The following is a 27,012-nucleotide window of genomic DNA, read 5'->3' on the forward strand; positions in this document are numbered from 1 at the left end:
GCACCTCAATGGCTTTCTTGTTGTGAGGGGCCCAAAACTGAATGCAGTGTTTGAGGTATGGCCTCACCAGTGCCAAGTACAGGGGCACGATTGCTGCCCTACTCCTGCTGGACACACTATTTCTGATACAAGCCAGGCTGCTATTGGCATTCTTGTTCATCCGGGCATACTGCTGGCTCATTTTCAGCTGGCTGTCGACCAACACCCCCAGGTCCTTTTTCACAGGGCAATTTTCCAGCCTCTCCTCCCCAAGCCTGTAGTGTTGCATGGGGTTGTTGTGACCCAAGCGCAGGACCCAATACTTGGACTTGTTGGATCTTATGCAATTGGCCTCAGCCCATCAATCCAGCCTGTTCAGATCCCACTGCAGAGCCTTCCTACCCTCCAGCAGATCAACGCTCCCACCCAATTTGGTGTCATCTGCAAACTTACTGAGGATGCACTCAGTCCCCTCGTCCAGATCACTGTAAAAGATACTAAACAAGACTGGGGCCAAAACCGAGCCCCAGGGAACACCACTTGTGACCGGCCACCAGCTGGATTTAACTCCATTCACCACAACTCTTCAGGCCTGGCCATCCAGCCAGTTTTTCACCCAGCAAAGAGTACGCCCATCCAAGCCATGAGCAGCCAGTTTCTCCAGGAGAATTCTGGGGGCAACAGTATCAAACGCTTTACTAAAGCCTAGCTAGATAACATCCACAGACTTTCCCTCATTCACTAAGTGGGTCACCTTGTCATAGAATGACATCAGGTTAGTCAAGCAGGACCTGCCTCTCATGAACAAATGTTGACTGGGCTTGATTGCCTGCTTGTCCGGTATGTGCCACATGATGGCACTCAGATGATCTGCTCCATAACCTGCCCTGGCACCAAGGTCAGACTGATAGGCCTGAAGCTCCCCAGAGCCTCCTTCTGGCCCTTCTTGAAGATGGGCGTCACATTTGCTAACTTCCATGCAACTGGGACCTCCCCGCTTAGCCAGGACTGCTGACAAATGATGGAAAGTGGCTTGGTGAGTACTTCTGCCAGCTCCCCAGCACCCCTGGGTGGACCCCATCTGGCCCTATAGACTTGTGTGTGTCTAGTGTAGCAGGTCACTAACCATTTCCCCTTGGATTATGGGGGCTTCATTCTGCTCCCCACCCCTGCCTTCCAGCTCAGGGGACTGGGTACCTGGAGAACAACTGGTCTTACTATCAAAGACTGAGGCAAAGAAGGCATTAAGTACCTCAGCCTTTTGCTCATTTTCCTCACCCTTTCTCACTACGTTTCCCTCCACATCCAATAAAGAATGAGGATTCTCCATAGCCCTCCTTTTGTTGCTAACATATTTATAGAAAAAAATTTATTGTCTTCACGACAGTAGCCAGATTAAGCTCTAGTTGGGCTTTGGCCCTTCTCATTTTCTCCCTGCATAACCTCACGACATCCTTGTAGTCCTCCTGAGTTGCCTGACCCTTCTCCCAAAGGTCATAAGCTCTCCTTTTTTCCTGAGTTCCAGCCAAAGCTCTCTGTTCCGCCAGGCTTGTCTTCTTCCCTGATGGCTTGTCTTTCGGCACGTGGGGTCAGCCTGCTCCTGCACCTTTAAGATTTCCTTCTTGAAGAATGTCCAGCCTTCCTGGACCCCTTTGCCCTTCAGGGCTGCCTCCCAAGGGATGCTGTCAACCAGTCTCCTAAACAGGCCAAAGGCTGCCCTCCAGAAGGCCAAGGCGGCAGTTCTGATGACCTCTCTCCTTACTTCTCCGAGAATTGAAAACTAGCATTTCATGGTCGCTATGGGCAAGATGGCCTCCAACCGTCACGTCACCCGTAAGTCCTTCTCTGTTCACAAACAACAGGTCCGGCGGGGTGCCTTCTCTAGTTGGCTCACTCACCAGCTGTGTCAGGAAATTACCTTCCACACAATCCAGGAACCTCCTAGACTGTTTCTTCTCCGTATTTCCAGGAGACATCTGGTAAGCTGAAGTCCCCCACGAGAACAGGGGCTAGCAATTGTGATACTTCTCCCAACTGCTTATAGAGTATTTCATCTGCCTCTTCATCCTGGTTGGGTGGTCTATAACAGACTCCCACCATGATATCTGCTTTGTTGGCCTTTCCCCTGATTCTTACCCATAAACACTCAACCCTATCGTCACCATCATTAAGCTTTAGACAATCAAAACACTCCCTAACATACAGTGCTACTCCACTGCCTCTGCTTCCTTGCCTATCCCTTCTGAAGAGTTTATAGCCATCCATTGCAGCACTCCAGCAGTGTGAGTCATCCCACCATGTTTCTGTGATGGCAACTATCAAGATATCAATGGTCCAGATACATACTGAGGAGATGATGAAGGGTGCCTGTTCCCTCCCACCAGCTCTGTACCTCACAGAGGAAGGTGAAGATGCCCTGATGTTCCTTGAGGAGCTTGGCAATGGTGAGGCTGCTCTGCTTGATCCCACCTAGTGGGTCAAAGAGGAGGTCACGGTTTAGGGTCCCCTTCCTCTCCTCCGTCCACACGTCGATCTCTTCCTGGTGGTACGCGAAGGTGCAGTTATCCCCGTACTTACAGTCCTGCTTGTTAAGCATATCTACAAAGCAACAAACAGCACACACCACCACACAGGGAGGGTGGCCAAGTCAGAAACTAAACTCTCTCTTGTCTCCTCCCACTGCCCACACCTCACAAGGAGCTGAAAGCAAGAAAACATAAGAGTCAAAGAAAAAAGAAAAAACATCTCCCCCCCAAGTTTGTCTATACCAAGACATTCAAGAAAGTTAATGCAAACTACCGAATGGTGACAATCTTAAGTAATGCCATCTGTTGTGGAAAGAGTCTTGAAATAGAGGCCTGCTTTAATTCAGTGCCTGGGACAGACCATGATTTGACCAACCCCTTTTAAAGCCAATTCAGATTAAGTTGTCCTAGCAATCCAGCCCTGTTATCTTGGCTTTTGCAATCTCCCCACTTCATTAGGTACTGTGTCATGACACTGCCTCAGTGACCAGTCCAGTCACATTGCCTGCATATATGGAGGGATGAGCTGGAGCAAAGGAGCAGGCAGAGAGAGCTTTTCCCTAGGGAGAACCACAGCCCTGCCATTGGGCTGCTGGGTGGAGTGGGACTAATGCAGGCACATATACAGGAGGCAGGTTCTCAGCAAAGCCCACATCAACAGGGCAGCTCTGAGCACTGGACTGTGCACTGCACCTCACTATGCCTTTGCAAATCCTCTGCTCCACCACTTCAAAAGTTGACTGCTCTCCACAGCATGGGAGCTTATTGCCTTTCATTGTACTGAGCCTCCCGGTCCATGGGCTACTGACATGACAGGAAGATCCCAAAGGCAGCAGGTGATACTAAAGGGAAGTCCCCTCCCAACCTCCCCTGGCATGCACCACACAGCCCCTTCCCAGCCACCAACAGCCCTATCCCCTCCAGATCACCTTTGCACAGGTAATAGGATCCTACAAAGTTGGTTTTGGTTGGCCGAGGACGGATCCTCTTCCAGGTCTTGTCTTCCGAGTTCTTCAGCCTGCCCAGCAGGATGTCCCTCTTGCACTTGTGCTCCAAGCCTTCCCGATAGGTGTAATCACCAGCCTTGGGCCCTGCAGGACAGAATAACCCCATCAGCCCAGGGAAAGGCAAACCGTAGCCCGGGCCAGGGCTCTGGGTGGCAGAGCAAACACATCACCTGTTTTGGGGTAGCAGATATGACAGGCTTGTTTGAAGACATGAGTAGCTGCCAGGGGATTCTTCACCAGCAGGGCTGTGTTGGGCATTACTGGTTCTGGCTGGGACAGTAGGTGCTCAGTGACCTTGGGCACAGCTGGGTGATTCACTCCACCAAGGCTGACCTGAGCAAAAACACACATGCTTTTCAGCTCTGCAACCACATAGGTAAGAAACCTCTCTGACCCCTTGCCCCATTCCAGCCTCTCAAAAACCTTCCTCATTTTTGCTCTCATCAAAATGTTCACATCTGAAACTGCATTTCCAAAAGAGCTGCATGCAACCTTTTCAGAAATAACAGACTGCACAGTATGTTCACTTCAAAGACAGGCCTCTTTCTCTCTTGGTAAGGGACCTCCATTTTCTGTCACGAGCCACAGAACAAAATGCCCTGCTCGTTCCTTCCCATTCCTTCCATCATGACCAACTCTGCATTTGAAGACTCTCAAATCAACCCTATCCCAGTCTGGGAAAAAACCAAACCACTTATCAGTCAGTCTTCAGGGAGCAGATTGATCTGAAGACAGAGACATAGCTCTGCATTGAAGTAATAGGGACAGCCTGACACCAGGAATTTAAGAATAATTCCTGTTCCAAGCTTGCTAACCATAGATAATCCTCCTCTCTTCCTCCAGGACTGGAGACATGGGACAGGGGCAGAACAGTGTATCTGGAAAAGCTTCCTGACAGGGGCAGAGAGGAGCAAAGAACCTCACTAGTTTTAAGACAAAGCTGGCTTACTCTACACCCCATTCTACAGTGTTATGTGGCTGCCAGTTAGAGTGGGACACTGGCCTCCAACATTTCCTGTTAAGCCTATGACCTAGGTCACACCATGTTTACCTCGATAATACGCGGAGCTGCAGGTAAAAATGAAGATGGAACAAACAACCTCCTACTGACTCTGGGGAAATCTACCTGCCTTGCCACAACATGGGAGGCAACACTCACTGGGGCAGGTTAAGAAGAGGGGCCCAAATTACCTACATCACCCAAGTCACTACTACCTTGGCTCCAGAGCACCTTGGGACATCAGCACGAGGGAGCGGCTCACTCACCACGGGGGATGGTTTTTGGCTGCCAGATGGGTGTCGCAGTTCCTGAGGGCTAGTTTCTTCTGGCCAAAAGAAGGGGAAAAAAGCCCCACAAAACAAAAACAATAATTTGACTTTTAGAGGCAGTTCTGCTCACAGAAAGACAAACAAATTCTTATTAAATCCATTTGCTTTACTTATTTCATAATATTTTAGTACTTTTTCCCCAAACCATCTGTCTAAGTCTTGGAACCAGGAAGGGCCTTCTTGTTACCCAAACCCTACTGAACCCAACTCTATGTTGCTGAGTGCTGGCATTCCCAAGGTGGCAACTCCAAGGTAGCTCAACGCTGAGGTGAATCTGAGTATTGAAGTGCTGACTGGACAATCTCTGCTCTTTTCAAAATACTTTTGCTGCAATACTGGGGACAAGTTGGCCAAGAAAAAGCCTGCCTTCCGTTCTGGGACAGGAGGGGACCTACTCTTTGCCCACCATCCTCCACAGCTTTGCTCCTTGCAACATGGGAGTACAATGTCCCATTCAACAGGACACTCACTGCCCTGGATTCAGAGATGGGAGGGACCCACCTTGGCCTCTACCATTCTGCCCAGCGCAACAGGGTCCTCTATCATCTAAAAGAGTCACCATGATTTTGTTCATTTGGTCCAAAATGTCAGTTATTGGAGAGGGTGGAGGAATCATGTTATAGCCTAGCACATTCTGCCAAGGGAGGTGTCCTGGACACCAAGCCAGGTTTAAATCTCATTACTTATAATTACACACTTTTGTGTTCCTTTCCCCTCTGAGATTTCACAACATGCACATAACTTGTTATCTGGGATTACACACACCTATAGCACTTCTCATTATTCCTGAGCTAGACATATTCAGCTGCTCTGTCCAAGACATTCTGCATTTGTACTCCCATTCTGCATCACCGGCAGACAGGACTATGACAGATGTCCTCAGCACTGAAGGAAATAATTTTGGCATGCACTGACAGGTAAAGCAGCATAAAACTCCACCATAAGCCCTGCACCTACCAATGGCAAAGGAATCCAAGGCATCCAGCGACCCTCTGCTTGTCCCAAAGGAGTCCAGGGCATCAAGCCGTGAGTCTGTGTAAGGGAGCAGATCCAGGGAATCCAGCGAATCTAAGGTGGAGCTGCCACTTCCTCCTGGTGGGGCCTCAAAGGCATCCAGGACAGAGGAGGAGGAAAGCTGCTTGGTGGGATCCATCACCAGGCCGAATGAGGCAGGTGGCAGTGGGGTGGAGACAGGGATGCTGGCTGTCACGACTGGGGGCAGCAGTGGAGTTCCCCCCGGAAACACAGGGATCAGCTGGGGCATCTCCGTTGGCAGGTTGGTAGGAATGGTGCCCTGGACCAGAGACTTTGGGGAATTGGGAAGGGGGAGGATAAACAGCACATTAGGAATGAGGAGCAGAGAATGAGTGAACAAAGAGAGCAACAGGCTCCCACTCAAGTGCGTGCTGCATTATCTGAAGCAAAAGGATACCCGGCAGCTCCATCTGCCTGCAGACTTCCCACAGACCTTCCAATCTATCTATACCGCACAGAGTCTGGACTGAGGTCCCTGAGGAGGTGTTGGGCTATCTGAGCTCATCAGTCTGCAAAGCAGAACCCTGTGCTGAGCATTTAAACCAGCTCAGGTTGAGAAACAGTGAAACTGAGTACACACAGCACCAGGGTCAGGGTAACAACCATTACTCATGGCACCTCTCATCAGAGCCTTTTGGCTCAAGAGGCATCCTGCATTAATATGCTTATATTGCTTCCAGACCCAAGTTGGCTTGCATAGCATCAGCAACACTGGCAACTAAAATCCAACGTAATTATGAATACAGATTGTCTCTGCAGTTCCCAGACCTGTTCAAAGAGCTTAGGCTGAATGCAGCCTACACAAAATGCAAGGAGATTAGAGCATGCCCACTGTATAAAATAGATCTATCATTCCTGCTTCAGCACTCATTTCTACCCTCAGGCCTGCTTCAACTCCATGGACACCAGAGGCCAGGGGAAGGTGATGGTGGGGAAGGCTATCTTGGGTACCTTTTGAGGGGCAGCTCCATGAAGTTGCACACAGCAGAGCAGGCTTGGAGGCGGGCTCTTTAGATACTCACAAGCCGGTTGCAGATATAAAGGAAGGAATGAATGAGTTTTGCTAGAGGAAGAGCTAGGAGGAGAGAGTGACAGTAAGAGAGAGAGGCAGCACACATATCCGCACGCTCCAAGAACCTATTTGGAACAAGAAGTAGGGGACCCACACAGCGCCCATTCTTACTAGAGGGTATGGTGACCCTTCAGCAAGGGAGTCCAGGAGGGAGTCCAGTTCTTCCCCAATGATGTCCCCATCTGTGAAGTCCTCTACGTTCTCAGGCACTGGCACGGACACACAGTCTGGAGACGGGAGCAAGCTGGCAGCAGGGAGCGAGGTAGGCAAGCCCTTTGCATCTGACTCAGAGGGCAAAGGGGCCAGCCCCTCGCTCACAGGCATGGAGGTGGCCACAGGAGCTGGGAGGCACTGCAGGTCCATAGAGCAGTCTGTGATGAGGGAGAAACAGAGCCAGTCACCCAGGAGAGCCTCTTGCAGGGGGCAAGCAGAGCACAGCCTGGCAAAACAATATCGTACAACTCCATCAAATTACAAAAAACAAGTATGCCAATTTTCTGAAAGGAGAGGCTCTGGTCTGAGGAGTTCTTGCCCTTCCATTTTTATTCCCAGTCTCCAATGGCTCACCGATAGCTGAAAAATGCTCTAAGGGCCAGTGCTCAGACTGACTGTCAAGATTTGACAAGCACATACAGTAACCAGGAACAACACAAAACCTGTGGCTGAGCAGTTACTGAATTCACTGTGGCCGTGACTAAAGGCTGGGGGCACATAATCCAATTTCTCTATAATCCACCACCTGGTGCCTTCTTTAATGTTCCTCACTAATGCATTTGGCAGAGATCACTGCCTTCTCTACTCCTTGGAGTTTTGATATCCCAGATGAAGGCTTGCTTACTCGCACACCCTCTCTAAAACCTCAGTTACCCTAATTGGCAGAAGATAAAAAACACAAGGTCTTGCGGGGAAGAGAGTCAAAGATCGGGTGGTCAGACCAGGCTGTGCTAACAATATGCCCCAACAAACTCATTCAGCTGTCTTTACCCAAGTAAATTCCCTGTTCCTGAATGCTTCCTTATGTCCGCAGGTGGGAGGTTGGTGCCCACACTCCCCCTCAACACCTCAGCATGAAACATCCCCTTGGAAACTTGTGTAAGCCAGGGTCAGGGCAGGAGAGAGGCAGTGATTTTCCCTAAGGCTTCCTTGCATCTTCAGTACATTACTGAAACGGTAAGACTTTCCCATCATGCAATATAAACCTCTGTTAAGTGACGTTAAGGTTACAAGCACATTTTCTTCACAGAAGAGCATTTTATTCTCAAAAAAAATAAAGGTTAAAAAAAAAGTTCAAATGTTAGAAATTTGGAAAATGCAGCGTTACATTTGCAGTTCTCAAACCAAGCACCCAAACTACCTTAATTCTGCCCCTGTGCAGATGTCCTGGAATAAAAGAAAAGAAATAAGACAAAGATGCTACCTTCTCCATCCACACAGCAGTGGCTGCACTGTAGCTATGGTGGTCTAAAGCTATAAGCAAGGCAAAGTTTGGAAGGAGAGACAATAGCTTTTATTAGAGAGAAGAAGGAAAGAAATGAGACAAGCTTCCAATACACTAATCTTGATCCAGCGAGAAATGCTGCATGTTGTATGTACAAGCTCTGCTCACTCAGCCCCCATGAGAACTCAGCCATCCCTTTCTAACTGGGGCTGGGCGAGTGAGCCATGTTGCTATCCTCTACATCGCCTGTTCACTAAGGACTGTGTTGGTGCCCTTAGAGAGCTCAGCAAATCAGCAGTTCCAGCAAACCCCCAAGTCCTGAACAAAACAACAGCAGAGATCACACACGCAGAGGCCCCCTTATCTCTAACCCCACCAGGAGCACACCAGCACCCCCTGCAACCTTTCCTCTGGCATTTGTGATGAGTGGTCCACATGGATGGACCACAGCTGAGGTTGCTGTGCAAGGCACTGGAGGCTGAGCCATAGAAAAAATGCATGAAAAGCAGGGGGAAATGGCAAGGGACAGACACAGGTCCCTCTCCGCAACCTCATGCATGTGATCAAAGGAAAGCGCATGTTGTACCTTATGGGATCCAACACAGATTTTCAATGCTGCAGCCAGACACATTCCCCACAGGCAGCAGCTCAAAGGAAGGCTGTAAATGTCCTTAGTTTTGCACCTGCCCCTCAGATCAGGCTCAGCAGCCCCATGCCCCCTTTGCAATGACTTCTCTCAGCTCATCTTCCTTTGGCACGGGCCCCCCAGCTGCACTCGGGAGCCAGCCATCCAGTGTCCCACGGTGCTGGCCTCATCGTTGGTAGCTCGGCCAGATTTCTTTCAGTACAAAGGGACAGCTTGTGCCTTCCCATTTTTCAGATGTTTAAATCTGGAGTACTGCCAAGATCCCTCCAGGGGCCAAGAAGCTTAGGATATGCTGGAAGGGATGGACACACATGTGGGGAGGGCAAAAGAGGTCACAATGACATGGCCCCAAAGGATCCAGAAGTTCAGATGTTCTCTGAGGAAAGAACAAGGCCCTCCCATTCCCACTTAGACTGGGAAGCAGAGGAAAGAGGCCCTCACAAACCCTAAGAAGCCCCAAATCCTGAAAAGCTGAATGCATGACCAAAGAATGATACAGGACCGCCCACAGCTCAGTGCACGTGAAGGGCAACGAGAACAGCAGGGACCAACAGGTTCAACTACTTGCAAGGAGCAGAGGGGAGATGTCTGCTCCCCCTTCCCTGACCACCCAAAACCTGTCTCTCCTTCAGCTACTTCCTCCTATTTCCCTCTGACCAGTCTTTTCTGCTAACCCCCCTTTCCTATTCCTGCTTTCCTGAGGACACCCGATATGCTGACCTCACTCACCAGCCACCATACCCACATCCCATGTACTCTCCTTACAGAAAGCTCATGCACCTTCTGCATTCACTTAATGTTTGCTTCATCTTAAAAAAATAAAACAGCCATCTTTGATGAGCAGATCACAAGCACATACTTGCCTCCCTCTGATTTCTGCCACTGCCATGACACTAAGCCCCCCGTAAGCTCAGTGAGGGTCTTGCCCATCCGCTCCCCCAAACCAAGTCTCTCATATCGTGCCCCCACCTGGTAGCTTCTCCGGCCATACACCTTCCTGTCCCAGAGGGGCAAGTACAGTGCTTTTAAAAGCCCTGTTTCTAGCCCCGCTTCCCAAAACAGCAGCGGTTCCCTAGTGCATTAGCTGGCCAAAGGCCATGCTGAGACAGATCTGAGCTATGATCTGTGCAGGGCAGGGCTGAGTTAATCAGATGACTTCAAGCAAAGCATGGGGGAAGGGCCTTCAGGAGTTTGCATCTTCAAAACAAAACAACAAAAATACCTCTTGCTAAAAAATCTTTGAATCTGAAACTCTGGAGGTACCCAGCACCCACAGCCCTCCTGGTGGCACAACATTCTCAGGGCAACAGGATAACATGTATTTCAGTGCTTTTGGAAATATTTCCTCACACTAAAGGTTCTCTCTGCCTAAACTGCAACAAAGGCGGCATGCTGCTCTTACATCAAATCCTAATTAGATAAAGAGCTTACTGTATGCAGTCACTTTTTACTCTGCAGTAGGAGTTCCGTTCATTTAAGCACAGCAAGATAATGTGAAAAACTACCCTTATTTCACAGAACTGGGTCTCATGATTGCACGTAGCATTCAGTTACTGAACTGGCATTCACAGAGAGCTAACATGTTTTCCAAAAGAGACACCAAAGAACCCTAATAATGAAATTAGTTTCTTTCTATAAAAAGAGTAATTACTACTTGCGGTGGTAAGTCTTCACACTTACCTTCTTCACACACAGAGCTACGTTTCAAAGGAACTGATGTGCTCAGAGGCATGAGTTCAATGCTCCAGCACACAATAAAGGGCAAAGCACATAGCAAGCCTTTCTACAGGGGCAGAGTTAAGGTCACTTGTTTCATGGCATGAGAAAAGCAACTCCGTGGCCCTCCTTCTGCTCCTCCTGGGTGCCTAATCCTGAACATGGCTCTCCCTGGGTCCCACCTGACTCCCTTTGTTTGCATTTCCTCCACTTCAACGTCTTGGAGTACCATACGCGCTCAGAGTGCAAAGAGCACCTACAACCTTAACTTCACTTTATCTGGACTGTTTTGGCTGGGAGCAGTGTTTCAGAAGCTTTGTCAAGCCCAGCTTTAAGAAAGCACAACTGGAGAGAGCTGTGTACCTCAGCAGACCGTTTTAAGTCCCAGATATGTCCCTCACTGGGCCTGGACAAAAAGCTCTTCTGAAGGAAGAACACTCCTGCTTCCCACCACCTTTTTCTCCTAGTTACCAAAGTCAGGAGCATACAGAAGAGGCACAAATGAAGGTGATGAACCTCGCAGGCCTGCCAGCCTGCTCAGATACCTTACTGAAGCCACAAAAATCAGAGAAGATAAATGTCTTTACCTGTTTCGATGTCATCTATTGAACCCAATCCATTGGAAGTGGTCTGCAAAGAGGGTGTAGGAAAATGCAGAGAAAAATATCACTTTTTAAAATATCAGTTTTTAAAAGATATTCACACTTCACAGATGAGACCCTTTACTACTTCTAAAGGCATCTGGCCCTTTCTTTTCCTTTATGGGCTCTTTCAGTGCAAGAACAGTAAAACCAAGGAACTTTAAGAGGCCATTAACCCGAAGACCCTATTCATTTTTACCTCCAGCAGTGGACAAACCCTGTTGCTGCAAAGGAGTACCAGCCCTGCATAATATGCAACCATGTGAGCAAATCTGTACACAGAATAGGGTTTTTCTTGTGGGGATGAGAATGCTGTGTCCCAAGTCCCAGGACACATCAATAGGTCAGCCCCATGCAGTGTGAGATCTGATTAGCTTGATCTTACACAATGTTCCTTTTCTTACTTCACATATTTTGCAATTTAACAACCACAAACTTTTACAGCAAACTCAAAACAGGAGAAGGTTTCTGTCAAGAAAACTGCTGACTTGGACCTCCAGGCAAGGAATAAAATAAGCCCATATTTTACAGAAACATAAACAGAGGTAAGAATGTATGCCTTCAGTTTAAATTTAAAAAGGCACAAGTAAACCATTACTTTTCCGATACTGCATCTAGTGCAATAGTTTTTGCAACTTCTAGGTTTTCCACTATTTTAATTTCTTGCAAAATTAAAGATTTTCCAATGAAAAACTAGGCACAACTATTAAAGAAAGCTGACTGGCTGTCCTAGAAAGATTAAGGCAAGTTACTGAATGGTGGGAGGTAAACTAATTCTTTAGCATCCCTTCTTCTGGTACAAAATGTCAATTTTTACGGTTTTACAGTTTGTTTGCTTTAAGGAGCAGTGTGAAGTACCAAATAGACTGTAAAAACAGCAAGTGTTTGGGTTTTTTTTTTGCCAGTGGCAGAACAAGGAAATCAGCTATTTCTTATATTTTAGCTTAGTATTTGTACAGTTCCCTGCCTGAGCTGGATCTCCCAGGTGACAGGACAACATAAAGAATACATAAACTGTGTATGTACCTTGCTCAGTACATTGCATGATTTGATTTTGTATATTTCTCGAGCAGTTGAACCTTCTGATTTTTACTTAGTGTTGCCCTAACTATGTAAAAACTTAAAAACTGAAACTTATTTAAAATGCAAGAGAAAGCAAACATTCACAATAACTAAGAAAAATAACTATCTTCAGTGATCTAATTATGGATATCAAAAATATTGTCACTAGAAATATTTTAAAAATAATTTATTTCCTTGGCAATATTTCTTAAAAGTGGAAAACACTAATCAACACCTTTAAATCCTAAAAGACAGCTATAAATTTGCATGTAAATAAAACTGCGAAGAATTATAGTAGCACAATCCATGAACAGTAAGAACCACAGGATGCAAACTCTACCTGGTTTGACAAATTGACTGACGTGCCATTACTGAGTAGCGAGAATGTTTCCAATTCCTGCTGCAAGGAAGAGAGAGGTCTTAGAACAGAGACAGCCCATGAATGCTTGTAAACTAGGTAAAGCTGGGTTACAATATGGTTTCCTTCCAGGCACTGCCCATAAAATAAAAGCCACTCCAAAAGGCATACCATTGTGACACAGGGCTACAGTTTTCTTAACACTGAAAGGGACATATATTTGTTCCAGACACCTCAGTGCAAAATACCCAACACCCAATCAGGAAGCAAAAAACTTCCCTGAGGAACAGAAGGTTTTGCCTTTTCATTTAGAAATTACTACTTCAGGAAGGCATTACAGCACTGGAATGAAAGCTGAAAGTCAACACAAGAGACAGAAAGGTGTCACCAGAATACCAATCGCTAAATTTCAAATAATAAAAAGCATTTTGGAGCTTTTAATTTTTATTTTTCTAACATACACGTGGTTTAAGCCTACCACAGCTGAGTTAACATGACAGCAGCAAAATGGTGGTAAGGCCAACACAGTGAGCAGCTACAAAAATACTTCTGTGTAGAACTTACCTTTCTTTGAGATAGAATCATTTCAGAGGGTTGAGAGCTGCTACAACACTGAAGGTGTTTTGGAGGGTAGGCCAATCACAAATGTGAGTTTGCTCAGGGAGAGGAGTAAGGTGCTACAGCCAAATTTACTCCAAAAGCTCTCTGCTAATTGGATGCCCACCAATCACTTCACTTCATACTGCAAAGGTGCCCCTCTGGAGGTGGAACATACTTGGCTGTTAACACACCACTGTGCACGGGGCTGAGGATGTGAATGTAAGCCTTGACTACTCCTGTTCGCTACTCCTGACAATGCATCCTGGGATTTTATGTGACCAAGGCAGCTTTATCCAAGAGTGCTAGCAGTGGCCTAACGCCCTCTAGCTCCATCCCAGGGTATACATTTAAGTACCAACAGTACTCCAGTTAACAGCTGCCCTTTCTTCAAGGGCCAGTTATGGATTCAGACACTAGGGTCGATTTACTGAACCCACGACTTGCTTTTTGCTGCCTTCTTTCATAGCATCTGACCAAATGTGTACTTGTCATTTTCCCAAAGCACAACCCTTTCCCCACCCTGAAAGTGTATGCCTAGATATGGGGCAAGAAGCCCTCATGATCCATTGCACTACAAAACCAGACATACCCCTGATGCAGCAGAGGACCCCCTCCTTCTCATCCCATAACAGGGAAAGAACTGTGATGCAAAACCTCCTTTGGGATCAGGCCAAATGTCCCTCTTCTCCCAAAAACACAGGCTCCAACTGCATTGGAAGCCTTTCCTGCAGCACTAGCCCAGCTCTGCCAGGCTTAGCCGGGGACACAGAAAACATCCTGGCAGTAGACACAGAGCAGCAATGGGGTTAGAAATGGATCAAGGCAAAGTGAGTCAGAGGGTCAGGACAGTGAGTGTAGCCTCCTAGAGAGATCACAGGGTAGTGTACGTGTGTCCGTAGCTGCAGAACAGCACCTACCACTTCTGCAAAAGTAAATCTGAAAGAGCCGAAGAACAGTCTCTAAGAAAAAAAAAGTCATACCTGAGGTCTTTTGTATGCTTTTCGAACTCTCAGTCCCAGCTTCTGAGCAAGCTCCTGTCCCAGCTGTGTGACACTTTCATCCTGGGGACAAAAAACCATTGGCAGGACACTTTCAGTTTTGCTTTTGCAGCACATAATATGAAATAAACAGGAATGCAGTTATCCACACTGGGCTGTGCCAAGAAGCCTCACTTGTAGACAGCAGCAGGTGGACAATTGCCAGAGCAGCCCTAGGAAAGTCCATGCAGACCTAAGTGCTCTTGTCATTCAGTCCTGCTGAGATACCAAAGTTGCAGCAGGACTCCCCCTACACTCTTTTGATGCTGCAGAACGTCTGCTTCCAAGAAAGCACCCGCTCTCCAAAAGCAGGGTTCACAACTCCCACTGGCAAGATGGCTCAAGGAGTTGCCAAGGCTGGCTGCTAGCAGCGCCCATGCTGGGGGCTGATACAGCTCCCACAAGGTCCCCATGTCTGCGAAGAGGGAGACTGCATGCCTTCCTGCATACACAGCCTGTTTTGCATGTGTGTTTTTGAAGCTGAAACCAAGTCCCAGTTTCCAGCTTACTAACTACAAGGCATTTTCACTGTCTCCAGCTCTGGTTAAACAGCCTCAGCTTAGTCAAGCAGGTCCTTCTGCTTTCCCTGCTGTGTGCCATTAACCATCCTCCCTGCTCACTAACTGTCCAGGCCCACTCACACACCACTGTGGGCTTTAGACACTTCTGGGCCATGCTCCATGCCGCTGCTCCATCCTCTCCAATTCGCCTGGACTAACAACCTGCCACAACTTTCTTCACTTATTGTCACAAACAACTCTTTCCTTCCACTTTCTTCTCTCTTCCTGTTTACAAAAATATTGGAGTACTTAACAGTTTCTTCAAAGAAGAAAAAAATATCTGCCCAACCTATTGTGATATCCCTCCTTAATGTCCTAACATCTCCCTTATCTCCAACCTTGAAGCTTGCTCTCTTCTCTCTACTTGCCATGCTGGTCTTTCCAACCTCCTTCTTCCTGCAGGTTCATCCTTTCTCTTTCAACCCCTCACTAGCTTCTGGTTCTTCCAGTCCAGAGTATCCGTAACTTCTCCTTTTGATTTGGAGTGACAGTTTTTGACTGTACTTGCTCCCCCTCACCCTCAACATTGGTCATGGCACCATCTTCTCTGAACTCAGTGAAGACAAAATCTATCTTGTCTGTCCGTTTCCTCTTCCCTCTCCATCTTACACCCCTTCAGGATATTCCTTCTCCTGAAATTGTCCCCACACTCTCCAGAGACCTCTTCTTGGTCAAGTCTCATGGTCACTGCTCCCACCTCACTGTCTTCCACCTCTGAGATCTTTCTAACACCAATCACATTTTCATTGCTGTTTGCCCCTGGGGATTCTGCCTTTCCAAACCCTCTCCCAGGTGTCTTCTGAAGTCTAACATTGTCTTGCTCCCTGTAGAAAACTCACCAGCAAAACCTCTGATGTCATTCCTTTTCATTGATGTCATACTCATACCTACCAGGTTTACCCTATCCAACTCCACGTGCCAACATAATTCTGAGATGTCTTCTCAGATCCCTGAACAAGATCAAGAATGTATTTCTCTCTAGATTGCCTCCACTTTCCTTCTCAATAACACATAGTTAATTATTGTCCATTTTGTCAGCACGCCTGTGGTTTGGGGGTGGGGGAGTTATTTGCTCTTTGTCACCCCCAAGATCTGCCTTTAGCTTTCCTGTCCCTCAGCCAAATGCCACCCTCAGGCATGTACTACCTCCCACCTAAATGAGGGGATGCTCAACAAGGGCGTGCAATATGCTTCCCTCCAACACCCTAAAAAACTCATGCCATACCAAAAAACGCATACCACAGAGGAGTATCATACCCACCATGCTGGGAACCTCTACAGACTATCAGCACTGAGTATCTACAACTGGAAACAAGTTAACTCTGCTATACAGCGAGTCAACTGAGTGGGAGATCCTTCATCACTGGAAGTTTTAATATATGCTCTGCTTTGACCACAACAAAGTTGTCAGCTGTTACGGCAACGCAAGCTGGAAGTACCCATGTGCTCCAGAGATTTAGCAGCTGGTGTAATGGAAAAAAGAGTGAGATGATGGATAGCATGACTTGCCTTTGATGCAGAGAAGGCTTATGATTTCTGTTAATCAGGTAATGAGGCAATGGGGTATGTTAATTTACAAGACTGAATTGTTTAGAACAGGGAATGCATATCCTTCCATATGGAGTTTGTAAGGCTGAACTTTCCTGCCACAGAGTAGTTTGATAAAAGTGTTTGTAGACCACAATGATTGTTATCATAATAATGGAAGAGCTGTAAACATAAGTATATGGTTAAAAAATAAATTCAATTAAGTGGCTCAACTGCATTGTGAAATATAGCCAGATACAGCTTTACATGAACAAATATATTAGATGGGTTTGTTTATAAATGGGTTTTTTTTAAATACAGTTCTTTGGAGCTCCCCTAACATGATACCTTTAATGTGTTGTAGTCACCCTGTTCTGCCAAGTCGAAGAAACTATAATTTACAAGCTATACAAAAGGAATAACTTACTGCTAACAAGGCTTTCAAAGATTGCTTCTGTAACACTGATAATAAAGGAAAGAGAACCTCTGCTGAAGCAGATGCATTTTTCTTGTAATAGCATTACTGTGGTGGATCAGAACAAAATTTAGGAAAGACAACCAGTGCTCACTAGAATCTATCTAATCACAGTCTGGTTTCCTGTTCAATATTTGGCCTAAAAGGACACTCAGCAAAGCTTTGTTAGGAGAATATCTAGGGCCTAGTTTATGCAGATAGTCCCCTCTGAATGCAAAAATTTACACACATGTGAACATAAAAATAACTCTGACATGTGATGTTAAGAACACCTTTGCATGTCTGACGATATAAAAAGCTTTATCAGCTTGCCTTAGCATCAGCAAGTAAAACATGTGACATTTTTATCTAAAACAGTAAAAGTATACATGTTTTCCTTCCAGTGCTCCAGTTCCCATTTGTCCCATGCTCTAGTTACTCCCCTTAAACATATAAAACCCAATAATTAAAACAATCTCATGGCCTTAGTTCACATTTTGTTAGAGTAGGATTTTGCTCTTCACAAATAGGCCACCAAACCTGCTGTCACTAACCACTAACCTGGCTGGCACTGTCTTTAGAGGGTGACTCGGAAGAAGATACATGTGAGGTCAAACATCTTAGAGTCAGAGAGACAGAATTTCTGGGCATAAGCATGTTCCCAGGAACAGCCAAGCTTCCTCTTCCACTATCCTCTGGCCTCACAATAGGCATGTTATGGAGGAGGAAGGTGGTGAGCCACAGAAATTAAGATGAGTTGCATGTCAAAAACTTACATGTGGGAGGGACAGCAAGCATCGGCTATTGCACTCATAAGCTTCTTTGTGTCTTCCAAGTTCTTTTAAGGAACGAGCTTTCCGGAAGAGCGCTCGGATATTCTCCTTGTCAAGACTTAAAGCCTTCTCACTGTCTTCCAGTGCCTTCTCATACAACCCCTGCATTGAAAAGACCACCCTGAGTCAGCTGAGGCACAGCAGACCAACCCCTCCTTCTGTGTGAATGCAAATGCTTTGTCTCTCAGCAGAAAACAGGAATATAAAAGGCAGTTGGAAATACATGCATTACCTCATACACAGACCAGTGTACAAACACACAAAACCTACAGTAATAGAACATTTTGTGAAGTCTTGCAAAACTCAGAATACTTCAAAGTCAGTGAATGCCAGAATTAAGGCTGCTTGAGCAACCTTATCTTGTCTCCCCCTTTACCTTGGGCATGTGACATTTGACAGTCTTTAATTATTTGGCTGCTTGCTAATTTTTTTCATGGGACTTAGCCTCATTATGAACAGGATGGACCTGCTCTGGGGTTGTGCCATAAAGGAAAGTTGTTATATTCCTTAGGAAAATGGAAGCACAGAGCCTTTTAGAGCCTGAGAATTGCAGAATCCTTTTCCATGTGTGTCCTGAAAGTTCCATCAAGACCCTTCTCACTGTCTTCCAGTGCCTCACTTGAGGAGGCAGGAGCCTCCAGAGCAATTCTCAAACAGTATTCCAGAGAAATACTAAGTCACTACTGGAAGGCACTCGTTCCTTCCAATCTCCACATTGTACTAACTCCTCACCAGTATGGACCAGAACTGCATTCCCAGTACCTTAGGCCTTGCCCCCTCTCCCTCACAACCTTCCTCTGGTCTCACAAGACAGTGCGATAGCAGGGAGATGTCAGAGTTTTCTGTGTGTTATCATCAACTCCAGTGTTCGAGAAGGGAGTGGACAAAATTAATTGAAACCCCTCTTGACTTCTTTTCTAACTGCATGGCACTGCAACCACGATGTCCTCCCTGGCCCCTGGGGCTGACTTGGGAAGGTGCTCACCATGGCAAAGTAGCAGGCAGCTCGGTTGACATGCAGCTTGCACAGGAGTTCCTTTGGGATGGTCACCTCGTCGGAGGCTGCGTAATCCGCCACATTCAGCCCTTCTACATACTGTACCAGTGAAAGCTTGAAATCCTTCTCTCGAAACAAATCATTGCCCTCTGCAAACAGGTTTCTCACCAGCTTCTGCAAAAAGGCCTGGGCAGCATAGAGAAAGCAAATAGACTGAAGTGGATATTCAGAGACAGGAGAGGTTTCCCAATTTCCCATTCCTTTCCATATGCTTTAGCAAGCTTCCTGCCCACTAAGTTTCTCCTCCCTCCCCACCCTCGTGTAAAACATCACTCTTTTGGTAGAGGAGAACAATCCAGTCAAATCTCCTTCCTTTTGAACTTTCAAGTGTCTTCTCCTTTCCCTGAAAGTTTTCATTGTCAGAACCTTAAAGCTCTAAGTTATGGACAAATTGTGACAGACAATCCCACACTTTCCACTTCTGGTATGTAAACTAATGGCTGTGCAACAGAACAAAACTTGCTAACCAAAGAGTTCCCAACTTCAGAAAACAAGTTCTTCATTACCTCATAATCTTCTTGGCTTAGGGGTAATGTGGACCTGGAACAGAGAAGAGAAAATTCTCATGAAACAGGCATCCAGACAAACACAGGCTTTTGTCTGATGAAGAAACCATATTTCCAGTCCTTTGTTGATGATCTTGGTAAACTGCTGAAGAATTTACTACTTTAAAGGCAGGTGGGGGAAAGAGAACACAATTCTCTTCAGAAAAAAAGGGAGCACTGTGCTCAGTGATGGCCACAGTGATGTCAAGAGATGGTCAGGTCCCAAAGGGATTTGAGACTAGAGGAATCTTATTCTCAGCTATTTTCTGTGCATACATGATCCTCTGTAATGTGCCTTCAGCCATCCACCTCAAAAAAAACGCCATCTTTGAGAAAGTCTCTGTGAGAGATTGTCATGGAGAATACAGGCATATTTTAAGTGCACCTGGCTCTAATGAGAGGCACCGAACTAGCACTCCAAGACCTCCTCAAATCCACGGTGTGACCAAAGGCACAGAGTGATAAATGCAATCACTTACCTCTGTGTTAACTTAGCCACACGCCTTTAGGCCTACACCACAAAAGGAAAGGAGAAAATACAGATCTGGGAGGCCATTTAACTCCAGCTGTCTTGGCCAATGCTGCCAGGCTGTGCCACAAAACTGGTAGTGCCTGTGTGGAGAACACCTACCCCACAACAACACTGAGGCTTATATAAAAGATTTCGTTCTTCAAATCAGACCACCAGGTTTGGTCCATATGTTTTTATTTTTTTCTCTTCAAGGAGAAGAAAACAGGGTCTAGAGAAATCCTTAGCACCTGTCATGGCCCTCCTCAACTTTGAAATACAACATCGTATACATGATCTTATTGGTCAGAGAATAAACTTTTTTTTAGATTTCATCTAATCTAATCATCATCTGCTCCTTAAAATTAACTACAGGAAATGCCCTCGCTTTGTAAGAAGCATTCATGCTGCTTATAAAATTGGAGTATCCCTCTTTCACATCAAAACAATGCAACAAATTACACTGCCCCTGGTTTGGAGTTTAAGATACGCTCTACAAGCATGAACAACACCCCATATTCCTAAATTATTTTCTTTCCAGTAAATAAACCTCACAATCGCCTCTCTGAAACTGAGTTATCAGCCCCATTTAGTCCCAGTCTGGGGCAAAAGTATCATTACCATGCCACAGGATATAAATACTTAACATGGAAAATTTGGCTTTTTTTCCCATTGTAGATGCACAGATTTCAGCCATAACAATGGCAGGACTTAAAGCAAACCTTAACAAAATCTACACAATATGATTATAATCTTGCTGCTTCCTTACTCACCATAGGACCTGGACCTGAGTCTGAGGCCTTTGCTAACTCAAACACTGGAGGGAAAAAAGCATTACTGTGCTTTATAAGGAAGCACTTGGACTTGTAGCTACCACATGAGCAACAACCTCAAACTCTAGAAGGCCACATATTTACAGAAGAGTGACCTGAGGCACCTACCAGGTTGGCAACTGTGAAGAGGCCAGGTCATCTATTTCTGCTATAGGCACTATATGGGGCACCTGGCAAGTCATTTACCCTGCTTTCCCCACCTACAAAATAGAAACACTACCTGCCTTTCTAAGAAAGGTGGGATAACCTTGTTGAGAGAGCACTTTGAGATCCCCACACTGAATATAAAGTAGAAGGTCCAAGTACTATTTGCATTATGCTGACTATAAAGATCATCCTGGAACTGCAGTGGAGGGTAAAACCCAAGGAAATCAAAATTATACAATTTCAAGTTTAAAGAGATGGCAGGACAAGAAGCACCCTGATGAACCACAGTGAAAATCCTCAGGGCCAATATCTCCTTCCCACGCAGCAGCCCCAAAGCGGTGAACAGAAAAAACTCAGTTCCTGCAATCCTTCACACAAAGACAACCGCCTCCAAAGCCGCAGGAAACAATGAGGTTGTCCACTTACTGAATGAACTGAAGTCCTTTCTCTATTTCTTGTTTTCTCTTCTGTCTCTCCATTATAGTTGCTGCAGAGGAAGAAGAAAAAAAAAACCAACACAAAATGAGTCATTATAGGTCTTGCTGGCAATTAAGCAGCAAAGTATTTTGTGTGTGCCTGAATTTACTACTAACAAAATGTTCCAGGCCAGATGCCCTGAACACCAAAGTCCATGATTTATCCACAAAGCAGACACAGGATGACAAGCAGCTCACTACCAAGTATCTGCTTTTCCTCACATGCCACTGCCAGGATACACGGGTAAAGAAGAATTATTTCAATATGAGCTCTCTACTTAGGACTGCCAGTAAATAAAGCAATGGGAACCAACTGTGATCATGACTGCCTCCTAAGAAAGAGGGGAAAAAAAATAAATCAACATTTTCCCTGCACTGGCAGTCATTTCAGGAATTTGTGTTGGGACCCTCCCATGATAAGCAATTCTGAGCACTGTTTATCTGGGACAGATTTAAACTGGTTTACCGCTCGGCATACGAAACAAGTAACCTATGTAAGGTGTCTGGAAGCATATCACGGAGAGAGACCCACAGGAAAAAGATGGAATTGCTTGCCATGGTCCACATGAAAGAACAGTGATGAATCTAAGCAATGGGAATTTTGTGCTGAAAATCAGCAGCCAAGAGCAGTGGAGACTTGGGAATGCTCCTTTGGAGAGGGAGCAGAGCCCTATCCTGCAGTGTTTTAAACTGGGGTGGGCAGCACTTGAGGAAGACTAAAGAGAGGGTTATCCCCACCTAGCCCACAAATGGGCACAGTAACTTTTTTAGGTTTGACCAAATCCAGTCCGGGTCTCTGCGAGTGCTGACAAGTAAGGAGTGTGATGGAGCCATTTTGGAGCAATGTCCCTTTTCTCAACTATAATGTGTTTGAATCACAACAGCTTGGAGAGCATTACCGCCCAGCTCCATTTTACATTAAGACCATCCCTACTATTCTAAGGTATCTTACGGTATCTATGGCACATTAGCCTGGCACAGGGTGAAGCGACCTTTAAGGTACATGAAAATCAATCCTAAAAACTCAGAAGGCCAATTTGATTGTGCTCTGTGCCATGCAAAATGTAGAAGAATTAATACCTGCCCTTTACCAAGAAGGAGAGTTGGGGGAAGGGGGAAAGGCAGAGCGAGAGAAAGACCAGGAAGAAGTGGTAGCAGAAGGAAGCAAGAGCTCGAAAGTACACTGTGAAGTAAGTCATCAGACATGAAATTTGAAGGCAATCTGGTCCAAGCAGCAGGTAGAAGATTTTAAGCAGCTGCATTTGGAATGGGATGGGCAGCGCAGCAAGAAAGGGAAAGCCAACAGACAAGGTAAGTGATGATCAGCATCTTTATAAAGGCTTTTAGCAGAAGTAATGGAGAAGAGCAGGTAGACTTCAGTAAAACACCAACAGAAGGCCTGGAACGATTTATAAATAACCTGGATAATGAGCAATCAGGAATAAAGAAGGAAATTTAACAAGGAGACTGTGAAGTTAATATGATCACTAACGTTACAGGCAGACAGGCTCGGGGGGTAAAAAAAAAAAAGAGACAGTCCATTTATTTTACATTTCTCCTTGCATGAAATTCTGCAAGGACAGAAGAAGTAAGAGAGAACAGTCAAGGTGAAGAGGAGCAGTAGGAACCATTTCCACACAGACAGCAGTGAAAGCCATGAAGGAGGACAGAGCAACCCCAGAGCACTGTAGGGGAGAACTGCAAGGGCCATCAGAGACAAGGGTGAGGAAAGAGCCACCACGGTAAATGACGAGAGATTAACTAGGGGAGAGAAAAGGAGTTAAAAGGTCAAGGGGACCCTCACAAAGGCTGATGGGGGAAAGGACAGGGAGGAAGGAGGAATTTCTAGCTGTCTGGGCGCTGAGTGCACTAATAGGCTTTAAATGCCCCAAACAGCCTCACCTCAGACCCCCACCCACACACCCTCGGCCCATGGTCCAGAAGCTCCATTTAAGATCAGCTCCAGGCACACTGCCTCATCTGAGCCATACTGTAGGTGCAACTGTCCTCAGTTGTATCTTCTGGACAAACGTTGGACCTACACTGTAGGCAGCTTGTCTCCAGTCCTGTCTCTGGCACCACCTGCTACTGCTGGACTCACTGGGCAGACCCTGGACCCAATTAACCACCTCATCCTCCCTGGGACTGTTGATGTACCCCTGCTATCAGCATGTTGTTCTGCCTGCCCTGTTCAGGTATGGTGGTACTGCACCCTAGTTAATGAGGGCACTGCTGGTGGCTGCCATCACCTTTGGCTCCTAGCTTGTCCTTCCTGGAGGAACAGCCCTGCTCTTGCTGCTCCCTGACATGAGCCATGCTGGAGAAAACAGAAATCAGGGAAATGAAGCAGCAGCCCACATGTCTGATGAAAAGGGAGATTGTTGATGACTGTGGGGAGCAGCTGAACACTGGCTGGTCATCACAAAGTCAATGGCTGCACTCCAAAAATTCTGTGGCACACCTTCACAATTGTGTACATCCAGAACACAGATTATCACCTTGAAAAGCTTCTGATACGCACAGCCCACTTCAACCTCTGCTTCTAAGCTCAGCTCTTAGAACACTACTGCAAGGAGCAAAGAAGAGATCAGTACCTGTTCTCACGGCTATCCTGACCCCACTGCCAAAACATCCTGCACAGCAGGATGTGGGCATGTGTTACAATGAGAACTGGCTACTGTTGCTTGCCCACAGACAAGGGCATTCAGACACTACTGACCAAAGCTGGAGTGGAGCCAAAGCACTAGAGGGAAAGGCTCCAGCATGTCTCCTTCCTAGTGTTATCCATCTCCTCGTGTATCCTGGAGCTCCCCTTCTGTTTCTTCTCTCCTCACCACCATTGTCACTACATCCAACATGTATATCTCCACCTTTGCTTCATGTGAACAGCTGACCAACATACTGCATCTCTGTAAGTCCCACAACTACCAGCTACAGTTCTGATGCGTGCCACAAATCCCTCATTTAAAAAAACCCTCTGTGCCCTGCATGGTGTTTAATCTCTGCAGTACTACCCTCATCTTCCACAGTGAACACCCTCCAACCCAACACTCTCCATTGCCTTTATGTCTAACATAAACCACAGGCCTGATCTCCCCTCCAGACTGTTGCTCCCTAATACTGCTCCACATTCCTCTCTCCTTGTAAGTGGGTGACCAGCTTCATCTGCTAAAGCTCCGTCACGCCTTCACGCTTATGTCATGACTCTGCAGATAAGACTCATCTCCTCATAGCAACACCCTCAAAACGCACACCACATGCTGCTGCCCTAACAACTTCTTTCAGACATCTCAGGAATAACCACCTTTCCCTTTCGGTATGACTCCATGCCAGCACCCTCCTTCACACATGGCAGACCTGTCCCCCATCCTGCCTGCCCCATCGCTGCTGGAGGCTACTATTCAGACTCCTCTTTTTGCTCCTCATGCCTCCTCCCTGGCAAACTCAGGTCACTTCTGTCTCCCCTCATAGTCCCAGCCTCTTCACCATGTCTCATTCAACCCTTGGACCAAGACACATACCCATGACGCCAGCAAACCCAAGACACAGCAAGCCACCCATATTTGCAACACTTCAGTTCTGCTGCACACCATACCACAGCTGATGCATAATTAATTTCAAGCACAGAGCCTATCTAGCTTTTGTTTTCTCGGTCTTTTAAATATTTTTAGAAATACAGCGGAAAACATTTCATGAGTAGTGTGCCTAAGCATTGGGGTTTTTTTTTTCCCCCCTGGACAAATTTGTTTGTCCAGACTTGTCTGCTGAAATCACCAGCAGAATTCGAATCCAGGGTATTTATATCCCTACTACAAAGCTCTTATCCTTTCAGTCCAGCCATGTTTATCCTCTCTGGTCCAGCATCTAGAGAGGACTTTATTCATAGTTTGTATAGTTTGTCAATGAGTTACAAACTATTTGCCAGACAGAAATAAAATACTGCAGATAGGCAAAATGGTTTTCTTGCCCTCAGAAGGAAGCATGACCCAGTAAACAGAATGAGTCAATCACAGACTGAGTAGATTCACTCTATGAGACACTATGAGATGAACAGAAAGACTTGAATTTATCTTATCAAGGACAGGGAGTTATTCCTGACCCTGCCAGAGCTGCATTTGGGCAAATGTTTTCGTACAATATTTCCGGGATGGCAATGAGTTCACACTTGACCGACTTTCAGGCTTTGACTGTAACCTTTCAGCCAGAAATTAGCACACTGAGATGCAAGTGGCAGGTTGTTGAGCTGAAACAGAAGCTCATCCCCAGGCTGTGTGCGCTCTCCTCCAGGCAAAAGGCTCCAGGATGCACTAGTCTGCAACATGGAGTTTTTTACTGACTGCAGTTTGGCCAACTGGGTGGTGCAGCAGAAGCGGTAACTGGACTCACATCAAGCAGAAGACAAGCCACACAGCCCACTACAAACACGGGCCCCCACTCACTCCCATGGCTGCTTTCTGCCATGCCCCACTCCCTGGGTTTGAACGCTTCTCACAGCCAACAGCTCTCAGGGTCCCCAGCACCATGCAGTGCCCCCCAACTCTAATGACTGTGTCCCTCTACACACTAGCCACCCAAGATACCTCTGTGGCCACTCTCCCACACCCTTGCACCCTGCCAGTCCCTCTCCTGCCCTGCAGCAGCATCAGGGCAACTGGCATCAGGGTGCCATGAGCTTCACCCAATACCTCCGGGTGAGGCGGCAATGACCCCCTCATCCCCAGCTGAAAATAAAAGTGTCAACCAGGTGTTTCCCTGGGAAATGGATGGAGATAGTGGCCAAAGCCTCAAGAGACCACCCTGGCCCCCATCACCCCATTTTCCACTCCCTCCACCCTTGCACCCCACACGTAACACTCTGTTTACTTCAGGCCACCCACACATAACACCACCATGTACTGTAGGCCACTATTCCTCCTGCCCCAGACCTCCGGGCCCTGCCCAAAGGGCACTGCAGTGCAGCCCGGGGTGTGAGGAGGGGGTGAGTGGGGTGATGCTGCCCATTCCTTGGCCACTTGCTCTTGGTTTCGTGCCCGGCCAGCTCGCCCTCCCCTGCCTCGCTTTAAAAATTAAATGCCGGGGCCAGTTCCCACACGGGTGGAGTGGGAGCTCCCGCCTGCTGCCTCCTCTCACCCCCGGCACTAGGCCGCCGATCCCCGGCCTTGCCTAGCGGCCGTCGCGGCCCAAAGCGCCACCTCGGCCGGCCAGGGCGGAGAGGGGCCGGCGGCGCCCCCCGCACCCCCGCGGCTCGGCCGGGCGCCGGCACCCCGGCATTCCCCCCACCCCGCTCCTGCGTGGAGGGGTTCCCCGCCGCAGGAGATGTCCAGGCTTCCCGGGAAAAGGAAAACAAACCAAAACATATTCTTCCTCCTTCCCCACCACCCATCCGCTTAAATAAAAATCACACATCTCAAGCAGTCTGGTAGGCGACTTAAAAAAAAAAATAAAAGATAACCTCCCCTGCCACCCGGAAACTGTCTAAAGCATTAAAAAAACTGGGGGGAAAAAAAGAAGAAAAAAAATGAATAAAAAAATTCCACAACCTTCTTATCTGATAAACTTTACAAGCCCCTACGGAAGGTGCATCTGAAAAGCTATTCCACAAGGGTTTCTCTGCTGTTTCATGGGTT

The 27,012-nt window shown here is 46.8% G+C and overlaps 1 protein-coding gene across 8 annotated transcripts in view; it reads right to left on the reverse strand.

The window, feature by feature from the left end:
- The window catches only part of ZC3H7B (zinc finger CCCH-type containing 7B), a 49,965-nt gene that overhangs the window by 22,049 nt on the left and 904 nt on the right, over positions 1 to 27,012 (reverse strand). Inside the window, exons 2-14 of one of the 8 annotated variants that reach the window (XM_064453580.1) lie at positions 21,336 to 21,396; positions 19,383 to 19,416; positions 18,805 to 19,002; positions 17,763 to 17,921; positions 14,389 to 14,469; positions 12,791 to 12,850; positions 11,335 to 11,377; positions 7,059 to 7,318; positions 5,798 to 6,146; positions 4,724 to 4,833; positions 3,682 to 3,844; positions 3,434 to 3,595; positions 2,372 to 2,577 (exon numbers count right to left, since the gene is read on the reverse strand). In XM_064453580.1, coding sequence (XP_064309650.1) covers positions 2,372 to 2,577; positions 3,434 to 3,595; positions 3,682 to 3,844; positions 4,724 to 4,833; positions 5,798 to 6,146; positions 7,059 to 7,318; positions 11,335 to 11,377; positions 12,791 to 12,850; positions 14,389 to 14,469; positions 17,763 to 17,921; positions 18,805 to 19,002; positions 19,383 to 19,416; positions 21,336 to 21,388 — 1,878 coding nt within the window. In that variant the 5' untranslated portion in view covers positions 21,389 to 21,396. Of the gene's footprint in view, positions 1 to 2,371; positions 2,578 to 3,433; positions 3,596 to 3,681; positions 3,845 to 4,723; positions 4,837 to 5,797; positions 6,147 to 7,058; positions 7,319 to 11,334; positions 11,378 to 12,790; positions 12,851 to 14,388; positions 14,470 to 17,762; positions 17,922 to 18,804; positions 19,003 to 19,382; positions 19,417 to 21,335; positions 21,397 to 27,012 lie in introns of all 8 variants that reach the window. The other 7 variants (XM_064453617.1, XM_064453590.1, XM_064453551.1 and 4 more) reach the window with 7 other exon arrangements.

The sequence above is a fragment of the Phalacrocorax carbo genome, chromosome 1, assembly GCF_963921805.1.
Source record: "Phalacrocorax carbo chromosome 1, bPhaCar2.1, whole genome shotgun sequence".
Taxonomy (NCBI): Eukaryota; Metazoa; Chordata; class Aves; order Suliformes; family Phalacrocoracidae; genus Phalacrocorax; species Phalacrocorax carbo.